Source organism: Tyto alba, unplaced genomic scaffold (genome assembly GCF_018691265.1).
Source record: "Tyto alba isolate M040663 unplaced genomic scaffold, T.alba_DEE_v4.0 Super-Scaffold_40, whole genome shotgun sequence".
In the NCBI taxonomy this organism is placed as follows: domain Eukaryota; kingdom Metazoa; phylum Chordata; class Aves; order Strigiformes; family Tytonidae; genus Tyto; species Tyto alba.
Window position 1 is genome coordinate 14380710 of NW_024881316.1, and position 12696 is coordinate 14393405.

Consider the following 12696-nt stretch of genomic DNA (forward strand, 5'->3'; position numbering starts at 1 on the left):
CAAATGTGTAATTATTTTTTTAATTTTATTATTTGCTTTATGTTAAAAAAAAAGTCTTCAGAAAGTTCTGAAATATACATATCAATTTAAGATTCTCAAAAATGCACATAAAATGAAACAATTTCTGAACACTAGTAGTAACAGCTTTAAATATCAAAAGCATATTTTACAAAGAGCTAGAAAAAAATTAGTCTGATTTGTTTCTGGGAAAAAAAAAAAAAAATTCCAGATCTGTTTTTTCCATATGTTAAACCACTATATAGTCATGCAATAATTAAAGTCCACGCCTCTCATTCTAGCACATTTTTCGTGACATCACAGGGCAGTAATTTTTTTGTTTTCCTATATCCACATGCAGAAGTAAAATGTCCACCAAGCCAATGCAAATTCTGTCTTACTGTAGCATATTATTAAATGAAACATTATCAAAAATTTCAGGACAGTGCAAGTTACATACAAAGAACAAATAAGCAAATTGCAAGATTTTCAGATTAGTTCAATCTCCATCTGACAAACGTAGTAACAAAGAACTACTTAACATGTATTCAGAAAATCAAACATTTCAACATGGTAAAGATCTTAATGTGTGTCACAGCCTTCAAAAGGTACATAACAAGAAAATATAAGACAGGATAATAAAACAAGAAAATAATTGTTTTCTATCATAATGAATCAATTAGGTAACCAAACATTCAAGATTTCATGCATTAATTCAGCTCACCAGATCTGCAGTGGAAATAGGCTAAAAAAATTCAAGACTCTTAGGGGATTTTAGGAGTACTCCATAGTAGCTTAATAAAAGTTACTGTAGAATATATTGAGTTTATTTAGAATAAACTTTTTGATTTTGGTGAGCATTGTTGCGTGGCAGACCAAAAATTAAATCAGTCCATAAGCACAGGCTCTTTAGCATAAAACAAAGATAGGAGGAAAGGTAAATGGTTTCTCCAGTACCACATTAGTAGCATGGGAAAAGGTAACAGCACAATAAAAACTAAGTCTAATAAATATATCTATCAAGTCAGTGTTTAGCCCGTCATCCTTTATCTTTGGTAAATATCCAAAGGTAAATATCTTAATGAGTAAGTATCTTAGTGAAAAAGAAAGATCTCGTAAAAAAAAAATATTTTAAAAATTAAACAACATTTACATTCGGAAATCTCTGCAGTCTACATAGTCTATGCAGTCTGTGTATTACAAGCATTTCAGATTGCCTTCACAGAAAGCTCAGTGAAAAGAAAAATACTTACAATAAGCCAAATACAATGCATCATGCTATTAATAAATGGAATAAAATAATTTAGTAAAAACAAATAAATCTTAGTATCCCAAGTTTCAACATTATCTTAAAATCACAAAGTTATTGCAGAAATACTCAAATCTACATTCTCTTGGGGTAAAGGATAATAATGCACAAAGAATATGAATTGATAGCATCTGATTCCTAAAAAAATAGTTTAAAAAAGTAGCTGGCTCAACTAACTGCTAATGACAGCATAAATAGCTACAGACATTTAAAGGAAGGCAATACTGTAGAGAAGTAATAATTATCTCCATGGAAGAATGATTCATATATGATTACCATCATGGAACTTCATCCCGACTTCCATTAAAATTCAATCAGCACCAGTTGCAACGGGGAAAAAAAAAAAAACAAAAAAAACACCAAAGAAAACACATATTGGAGCCATAAAGTAGCTTCTAACTATAGATTATGCACCACTACTCATTTATTTGCATATGTCTCTTTAAATTTGAAGCTTGTAATACAGGACATGGGCAAAAGGGAAAAGGTTTTGTGAGGAATTCATGGACCATATCATCAGCACTATATTCAATGCTAACAGAAATTACACACAAATGTCTGTTCTCTATTTAACCAACGTCTTCAATAATCAGAATCTTTCTCAAGTACCACGTATCAATATATATGTGAAAACCAGACACAGGAATTTAAAGTTTGAGAACTATTTTTATATTGGGAAGGAGAAAGAAGAAAACAGAACTATATATACACACAAATGCCTCAGCTTTGAGGTACTTCCCTGAAACAACAGGATGCATAGGAAAAAATAAAGATTCCATTCAAAGCTTTCTTGAAATATAGAAGAGCAAAAGATGTGAACAACTGGTTTCTAAAATGGTTATATATATTCTCATAACTTTAAAATGACTGCCTGCAAGCATGGTTCCAGTGCTATGCTTCTGGAAGCAAAGCAACAGTCCACAGCATGCTCTAGAAGCCTGAAACTACAAGACAAAAAGACACAAGTTTCTTATGGAAACAGTGACAAAGTTAACTGTCATCATGCAGGCAGTACAACTTTAATCACATTTTATAGGTACAAGATCCATTCAGTAAGAAATCCAAGGAGCAACATGTAAAATGGCAAGCGATCAAGAACAGATAGCCAAGAAACATAAATCTGATCCCAGGATACCTGCGCTACAATTGTACTGTTTGATGTCTGGTGAGTGCCGTTAGTGCATAAAAAAAACCACATCAGGCTCGCTGATCTTGGTTTTCCTTTATTCATAGTCCAATTAGATGAAGTAAACTTAAAGGAATGGGAACAACAGGGTGGTAGACCAAAAGATCTGCTAGGACATGCTGCCTGTTAAGTATAGGACACCAGGGATCTACTACTGACAAATATTCAATCACTTTGATGACAATGGCTGACAAAAATGCCACCTCTGCCTTAAGGAGAAAGCTCTAATTACACACTCTAAAAATGCCTCCCATCAAATGGCCTCAATGGAAAACAGGCACAGTTTGCCTTAATCTGCTTCCCAGTGCTGTACTACCCACTGGTTCCCACTGTGACTGCTTTCTCTTTTGCTCAGATTTGCTCTTTCCATTGAGAGGGCAGGTGCTTTTTCAGCCTGCTGAGCATTTATGCTGACCTCCGTGGGGAGGTCTGCAGAACCTTTCCTATAGAAGAGCAAAGCAACACCAAGTCCCCAGAAGAACATACACCCCTTCACTTGTCTATAGTAGAGTGTCCTTAAGAAGCAACTATCATTGATAATGTCAATCCACAAACTCTGTTTCTGCAAAAATACTACTATTTTTTTTCAAAATTCAGTTATCCAGGCTCAGAGTAACCCCCAAGCCCTTAATACTGAAGTTCAGTTTACAGTGCTTTTATTACTAAATCATGAAGGAATAATTCTCAGCATGTCTTTGCACTACAGCAGCAACAGTTCAAAGAAAGTTAGGATGACTAATTAGGTAATAGATGCAAACCTCCATCATTATGCATGGCAAATACTTGACTTCTAAATAATAAAAAAGCACAAAAATATGCATTTGAAAATTTCCATTTACGAACATGAAAATGGCAGATTGATACTAATCAACTTAAAGTTTAAATAACATGCTTGACTCAAATCAGGATGAATAAAATACAGTAATTTGCACAATCCCTTAGGAGTACTTAATCCTGAGCTAGATTTCCCACTTCCAGTAACACATGCGTATCAAGACAAAAAACACTACAACCACAAAATTTTACCCTGAATGTGACCAGCGAAGCACTGGGAAACGTGCCACTGGCTTTTTAATCAATAGCACACCATAGACAGAAAAATCCATACAGCCTAATCTCTCCAAAGCTTCCAAGCAAACATGTTAAGTATAATGGAGGGGAAAGAAGTTTTGTCTGAAAAGTTAGATTTCTGAATGGGAGAAAAGGTATCTAAACAGTTTTGTAGGTTATAAAGTAACAAATTTTATAGATATTTCATATACATCTCATGTTTCAGTTCCTTCAGCAGCACCCTTCCTGACAGCTTTGCCTTTGAATAACACAGCTCATCAATCAAGTAGTAGGAAAGCGTTACTTGACTGGGTAGGAACCGACATCTTTGCTGTGGCTGCACTAAAATGTAGATGTCTGTGTGCACATGCACCAGCTGAGGAGTCGGCAGAGCATGGTCAAGGCTGAGGTTTCATTAGCAGCAGTGTATGTTGAGAAGCACATTATTTCATGTGTTCATGTTTACAGTATAAAGGGGGGAAACCACTCCTGATCCCAGCTCCCTCATACAGGAATAAAACACATAGACATAGGATGTTGATGTTAGAATAAGCACAGGAAATGCATCCTCTCCCTCAAAAAAAGTAATCCACTCTATGGACAGCTAACTCCCCTCTCTTTGAGTCATAACCGCTGTACCATCCATGCTCCAGCCCTAGGGAATAAAGCAAAAGCTTTAGTCAGAAATCAGTGAAGATTGTCAAAGTAAAAAAGAGTCACTAAATTTTTCACCGGCCCATGAAATGACATAGTGCTTTGAGAATGTATATATAGCCAAGAGGTTCTGTAATCTAAAGACAGCCTTTGCTGTTACATTTCCTAAGGAAGCAGCAACGGCAGCCCATACTCTTTAAACGAGCTTGTGTCAGTTTTCTAACACATAACAACACAACCTTTTATGTTGATCTATTCAGCTTCATATTGGGAGTTGATGCTGGATTCACTTTAAATCCTCTAGAGGTGAAGCACAAAGAATTGCATCGTGTTTCATTCAGAAGCACTATAGCAGAGCTCTGTGCGTGTATAAACTGTACAATCCATTCCATTTTTCCTGTGAAAGGCTTTAGAAAGATCAGGGTGTGTTTTAATGTATATAAAATTCTTTCTATGCTCAATAAAAGTAAACTGCTAATGGACTTGCCTTGCAAAAGGCTTGCTTCCACATTCATAATGGAAATCTCTAACTTTCATCATGAAAAAGGGATTATAAATAAAACCATTTTTCTTCATTTTAGGAACAGATCTACTGAGATCTTGCTTTTCTTCCACACAGCTAAAGTGGCTATGATGAGCGAAAAATGGCCAAAAAAAAAAAGGTTCAGAACACTTGCTCAAGTCAACAACCTAAAATAACTACAGGTAACCATCCAGGTATCTCATGGCACACTGCAATATTATGTAGACAGAGCAAAAAGTAACCTGACATGGGCACAAAAGCAGATCACAAAGACAGGAGAGGTTAGGACACTCATTGCATCAAGTCTGCCGTGGATCCAGGCTTTTCAACTAAGGCATGATGAAAGTCTTACTTAATACCCTAAACACACAGTTCATACATACAGCCCTTTAGGATTCACTGCCTAAGCAACCAGAACAAATTATATCCTTCAGAGACTGAAGTGCACTTTGAGCACACTAATCATCTGTTAACACTGAACTGACAGCAAAGTATCACGGCCCTGGGGACAGAAGCTTACGAGCTACTCAGCTCTTCAATTAGAGATGGTGGGGTAAGGGCACATGTTCAAGAGGAGAGACCTGGATTCAATGCCTTGTCAGCACATGGGTTCTCCAATCCAATCTTCCACCTCCCTGGGGTGTGACCTGGTTATCAAATTATAAGATAAACTGGGAGATCGGCCTGGTCATAGTCTATTGTGGTTAGTTCCCTAAATTGCACAGAATAAGCACCAGACAACAGTAAGAGAGTAAACAAAAGGAAATATGAACACTCTTGTAAGAAGGGCATACTCCAAAAGGAAACAGTCCTGGATTCCCATCTTCATCTTCAGAATGCTGTGTTTTATTAAAAGGCTCTACAGCACAAATAAAACGAAAACCTAGCAGATTTAACTAGTGACACTTTCCATGTGATCTCAATCCTTTGAGAACAGTCCAAGTTTAAGTGATCATGACATACAAGCACACTAGCACAAGACTAAGCATATAACCAGAAGTTAAGTGATATATTAAAAAGTCCTTGTCACCATCAAAAGAAAACAAGAAGTCGAGTTTTTTTTAAAAAGTTTCTCTGGTACAAACACTTCATAAAATTCAGAAAAATAATTACTTCAGAAGTTAGTTTTCTAAGCACATGAAAACTCAGGTATAAAGCTCAGCAGAGACATCACATCAAGCTTTCACAGCACTGACCCTATCAAACAACGTATGCACAGAAGTCAAAATTTCAGCAGTTTGAAATATGTTCAAAATGACAAAATCTGATTGAATATAGACAACTAAGGAATATACTACATCTTATGTAGTTCAATTTTTTTGCCTGTCCAGATTTCTGTGAAAAACAACAAAATATAAAATACAGGTCTAAACTAACTTATGTGACTTAAAATATTTCCTGTATGTCTTTTTAAGCTGCCAGCCTGTAAAATCAATGATATCTCTTGATCCAGAGCAGGAATGCTATTTTAAGAATGCCAGAGAATCTTGAAACAGGCCAGACCAATTTTCAGGGACAAGGGACTGTTTGTACCTAATCTATTGCCTTTAAGTAAGGAAGGTAATCTTTCTTTCACAAGAAGCTTTCCCAAGTAAAATAGTAATGAAGCCTATGAAAAATATACATATTTTTATATATATATACACACACACACACAGATTCTTTGTTTTTATTCGAGCAAAGAGATGTCAGATATTTTTTTAAACAGGCCAACTACTTATGTCCTTTCTGTCAGAAGTGAGTGTCATTTCTCAGCTATACAATGAGGGTGCAATTTATCTCACTTGACATTATACTACACTCAATCATAGTTCCCTTATGGTTTTTTTTTTGGTTAGTTGGTTGGGGGTTTTTTAAACTTTTAAACCAAGACATTTCCAGAGGCCAATTTATCTCATCTCAAAATAGGCTGCTGAAACAGCTGGGATGAATGACCCTCAGGAGATACCCTTTCTCTAGAATAACTCTATGAGCTACTGTAACTAGCTCAAACTTCAATACTTATTCTTACACATCCGAACATTGACAAAAGAAAAATCTAGCCTCTGTTTGCACATTTACCCATCCCAGGAATAATACTGAAAAGAAGGTTTCAATTACTGCTGGGATCCATTCAAAGCTCACAGCAGTATGGTCCAGGCAGATGCACCCTCATCTCCTCCTCATGAAGATGACAAATGCTAACCTATTTCAAAACTGAACATAATCTCAAAATCTTAAAAATACAAAGAAAATATTATAAATTATAACACATAATACTTATAAGTATGTATTATATATTTAGTGTGTTGTTTATAATTAAAGTTTATATTATATTTATATACTATATCATATTTATATGATTGAAATATATAATTATAAAATTAGGAACACAAATAAAAATTGCTGCATTATATTTTTTATTTATGCTTGTTTATGTTTCATTCAGAGCTATATAGGAACAATTGAAAGTTGAAGCAGGTGCTTAACTTGGCTAAAAAGAGGCCTCTGGTGGCGGTTGTGAAGTATGACTTCTCATGGTTTTATGAAATATGCATTTTGATTAAATAATTTTCTATACAGAAACAGATACAGAAAGCAGGCTAAGCAGTTAGATTTTCAGTGAAAAAATTGACATATTACTGTTCATCTTCAAAGCACTAACCATTTCAGCTCATCCTTCTTCATGCCTACAGCACAGGTGTCAAATTAAACTGGAAATGTATGCAACTTTAAGACAAGTAAAGCATCTTAAATAGTTGCATTGAAAACTTTAGAAATTAAATAACTTCAGTGTTAAAGATAGTAGAAAGTTAAGGTTATGAGGACTGCTCATTCCCCCACATCAACCATGAAGGCTCCTTGATTTTCTTTAAAAATTACATAGATTGACATGGAAAATTCACAGAAATATTCCTGTATAAAAATGCAGCATTCCCTGGGTAAGCATAAGAATAAAATAAGCCTGCAGCATAAAACATATTAGACTGGTAAATGCATACAACTTCTGTAAAACTCAATTCCTTTATTAAAGCTTCATGACACTGACCCATATGGAACACAGGGAACCCTAACGTTAGGCACATGATTAGGAACAGTCACACAACCTACAAGAAGCTAGGTAAGGCTCCCTGCCTTCTAGAAAGAGCCAGCAGACAGGAGAATCATAACAATATGGAGAATTGTAACAGGTATGTTAAGTTTGGCATGAAAGATGTGAATGGAGATGTGAGTGTGCAGGGACTGAAAGCAGCAGCAGGCCAAGGACTGAAGTAACAGCCCATTCTGATCACAAAAGACACCACTCCCAGCAGTAAAACTGAGGGATATGTGTTTTTACATCAAAATCCAAAGACCTGCTCTTCAATAAGATAACAGCACAGACTCCCATCAGCAGAGGACCATGCAGCCCAGCACCAGCACAATAGCAATAAGGTTGCAGTGCATTACATGCACTATCATTTTCCTCTGGGTCCAACAGGACAAGAAGATAACAAGATGTATTTCAAACACATACGTAAGACAAGAAAAAACATAAACACTTGGCCTGAGATTTATGGAGTCTGACATAAGTAATAGTCTGAGGCAAAGTGCAACCTATAAGACCTGATAATTTGCTTATTGGTTGGACTGGAGTAAAAGCAATCCCATTATCATTTAAGAGCCTGCAAAGAGAACTTAAGCAGACCAATGGACAGCCAAGGATTTTCTCTGGCACAGCTAACTTTTCTATCACTCTCTTGGTCCTTGACACAGCATCTGAGGAAAGGAGTCAGTCCTGTCACCAGATCTGACCCTGACAGCCACCATCATCTGCAACAGCTGCACCAAGCAGTTCCTCTTGGGATGAGGTTACAGGAAGCAGCTGCAACTATAGTTTCCATCCTTCTATTTATGTTGGCCATTACCTTAAAAGTTGTCCACGATGCAAATTAAATTAAAAAGTTTCAGTGTTGCATAGTACCAAATGCAAATCACTAATTATTTTCAGCTGAGCAAAACAGACAAGATCTATAGAAGTAGATAATTTAACATTTCTCCCTTCAGACTGGCCAGCCTGCAGCTATATTAACATAACAGCAATGCTAAAAAACATTTATTATGTGGTAATTATTACAATAAATAGCTGAACTGCCTAGCCAATGTGCACTGTATTTCTCTTGAAATTACCGTTAAGAATTAAAAGAGAGTTAACTCATTAACAGATCTAAAGCAACAGGTTTATCTGTTCCATCTTTTTATTTATGCCACAGTTACCTTAAAAGATGTTCAGGATGAAACATAAGCTGAAAATCTTCACAGAATATCTATTTTTAAAGTACAGATTTGCATAACATTGTACAAACAAAGATCTGCACTTCCTATGCACAGCTGCATTTTTTCCTGACAGCATTTCAGTATATGTCCAATCCAACAAAACAGACTTAACTGCTCTTTCAAAGAGATGCTTTGTTTTCACAAAATGACAGCTCAAATCTTTGAAAAAAGGAAAAAAAAAATAACTATAAAAAAAATGAATAATTTTACTCGTCCAGAAGGGATTGTAAAGCATTTATTACTGCCAAAGTTTCTCTTCATATTGATGACAACAACTCAACACATTTCATTTTTTACAGATAGAAAGTACATCCAAGTAACATGAAATTATACTGAAAACAAACACTGAAAATACTTCAATTGAGAAGATCAAAATTATATGAAGCAACACATAGCAATGTGTGTAAGTATACAACTTGTTACACGTCCACAACTGGACAATAGGACACTGCCAATAGCGGACACCCAACGTTGATCTGTCCTCCCATAATCTGCTCCATCCAGTTCCACTGGCAGCCCCTCAGACAAACATAACAGTAACATTCATACCGTGGAGAATTACAAGCTTTGCCATAGAGTGGTGGACCGATGGTTCATCTTCCCCTTTATGACACTTAATCTGTTTATATTTTACCTGACCAAGAGCAAGCCCTTTACTGAGCAACTACAGAATGACAAAACACTTGTCTACACAAGTAAGATACTCTGAATATACAGAGAGAATCAGACAAGGAGGTGCTCCTGATCTGCCCTATTTAAACATCTGTACAATCTGACTTCACTGTAGATATGATACCTTATTGCCTTAAATTAGAAACTGCAGGCAGAGAAGGTACTTGATGGAATCACACACCTTTTTCAAGCCCATGGCTCTTCTCATCCCTATGGTTATCTTAACTCCGTACACTACAGTTACTAGGCCTGAGTTAACTAAGCTGCAAACATCTCTCAAGTTTGATTGATCAACAGCATAAAATGAGCTAGTGTACAGAGACTGAATTAGTTGTTAGCCATGGTCCTGCGGGACAGTGGATTTGCCAGCTTAAGGAAACTCACAGCTCTAGTAGAAGCAGCGAGCACACTGCTAACCCACACAACTTGTCCAAGGTTAAATCAAGGCAGTTACTACCATGAAATGAGGGGTAAACCTTTGCCTATGCTCTATCTGTTAATGCTGTAAATAACACAAAGAAAAAGAACACCTGCAGAACCTTTTGGAGCATTGCAGTCCAAAAGCACGTTCACCAGCATTTGTACTGTTGAATGGCAGTCAGGTAACAGCTCTTCTCTCACAGTTCTCACATTGCTTGACAAAAAAAATGGTTTTATGGAAGAGATTTCAGACTAATTATCGTGAGGTAGTTATAAAAAAGAACTGTGTAAGAGTACTCCCAATGCAGCAATACTAACACTTATTTTGCAGAATCTAAGTTTATTCATGTATGAATGGTAAAAGTATCTCATCGACTGGGTAAATGAGAAGTGAAGGGGAAAAAAAATATATTACAGGCACTATAAATAATGCACACAAAAAATTGCTAATTCAGAACAACGGGAAAAAAGTTAGATAATAATTGGGAGGAGGGAAAGCAAGTCTTCCAGATACAAGATTTTGCTTTAATGACCTCCAGTTTGTTTGGTGGGGTTTTTTTAATTTCCCAGATGGCAGTTTTGGGATTCTCTCTTACATTTACAAAGATTTTCAGAAAATACTGCCCCTTCTATTTCCTTTAAGTTCTTTCTTCCAAATAGCTCTTAGCTGCCGAAGAGAAAGCAGTACGGCAGGGGGAAGGTAAGCAGACCAAGGTATATAGAAGTACAATAACCACTTCCCATGGTTTCTCAGTATATGGAAATTCAAATTCTAGTTTCAACTGCCCAGTGCTTTGAAATAAATTCTGTGCAAAATTAAAGACTCCCACAGAGCAAACAAGGACTTCACAGTACCCATGAATTTCAAGCCAGATACTCTGAGATAGTAAATGCTGCCTTTTCTCCCCAGCCCAAGAATACCTTAAATCAAAACATTTCTTTCTAGAAATATGGATAAACAAAACTAAGGCACATTATTGCAGACCCAAGACTAGATAAAGGTCTTGGTGTAAAACAGCAAGAAAAAAAAGATAAAGACTTCACCTGATCTTTTCAGACTCAAAGACAGCAAAGATGATAGAAAGAGCTAGAAATCACAGAAAAGCAGTTTTCAAGAACCAGTCTGATTAAATCCTGCTCTCTGCTGCAATGCAAAGAACATGTATTCTAACATTATTTTGAACCCTGGAACATAATTCTCTTTCAATGATAAAGCAAATGTTTGGACCATGTAATGTGCATTTACTCTTCATATGTGACACAGAACAAAAAAATACAGAACAATATATACAACACAGGGAAAAAATGTAGGCCTTTCAAAATACTTAAAGAACAAAGTCATCTTTATTTGCATTTAAATTGTTGTTATTAGTGGGGTTTTTTGTTTTGTTGTGTTTTTAAATTAACATGCATCATTTCCTTACCTTGCAAACAGTCTCTGTATCCCAGGGTAAAATGGTCCTCAGATCAATAACTTCACAGGACACACCAAGCTTTTCTTGAGCCATTGCTGCCACCTCTTTGATCACATGTACCTGAAAAGGCAATGTGTTATCACCAACTGAACATTTAATTTGTTTAAGATGTTAAGTTATACATACTAAATACAAGCAGTGATTTAACATATTACCTGCATATTTATCAGAAACCCTTTTATTCAATAATCTCATAAGTATTTATTACTCCGTTCATTCTTCTTATTTACTACTTACATTATTCCTAGTATTTTAGCACTGTTTTAGAAACTAACTTCAGTAAAGAATTGCTGAAAAGAAAACTGTTGCTTTATAGAAAAAGTGTCTTTCAGTAAACAGTATCAGGCCTCACTATATCTGTGGTCTGTTTGGGGTTTAGGATAATGGTTTTTTAGGACTGTAACTAATCTAAGGCCCAAATATATCAGAGTAATGTATTTTGATGTAGCCATCACATGAAATCCTGCAAAAAGCATTCTGTATATTCAAAAATAGTCCTAGTAACTATACTTACTACAATTTACTGAAAGGGCAATAGATTACCAAGTGATCATCTCCAAAGCATTATCTTATGAACAGTTAGGAGAGATGTTAAGTACCATGTAAAATATTACCTGTAACCATCCAGTCCTGACCCCCGCAGCCAAAGCATATTGGCACTAATATGACAATATGACCATTCACTGGTCTTCCAACACAGTTTAACACCAGCAAATGTTGCATTACCTGATTATTATAATTAACATTTTACTAAAACAAAAAAGTATTCCCCTCTAGCAAGGGGCTTGTAGGGAATTAGAATACATGTTATTCACTATGCACCAGTCAAGGAATGTACTTAGCAGCATATATAAGTTCATCAAAATAGATGTAAAACAATCCACATCTATTAGCATCCTTTTCATAAGGTATGTTATGATATGAGCAGAAAAGAAAGCTATACTACACGTGTTCAAAACTGTATCTTGACATTATGTTATATAACACTTTTAAGCAAAACATATTGTAAGCATTGGCTTCCCTAAAACATTAGGAAGCAAATGCGCCAACATGGAAAATAACAAGTGTTATAACAACAACTCAAATTATCATCCACTAATGTTACAGCAAAAAA

The 12696-nt window shown here is 35.8% G+C and overlaps 1 protein-coding gene across 3 annotated transcripts in view; it reads right to left on the reverse strand.

The window, feature by feature from the left end:
- BCKDHB (branched chain keto acid dehydrogenase E1 subunit beta) overlaps positions 1–12696 on the reverse strand; it is a 131389-nt gene that overhangs the window by 76711 nt on the left and 41982 nt on the right. For all 3 annotated transcript variants that reach the window (XM_042803453.1, XM_042803451.1, XM_042803452.1), the window contains exon 8: positions 11532–11642. In XM_042803453.1, coding sequence (XP_042659387.1) covers positions 11532–11642 — 111 coding nt within the window. The remainder of the gene's footprint in view (positions 1–11531; positions 11643–12696) is intronic.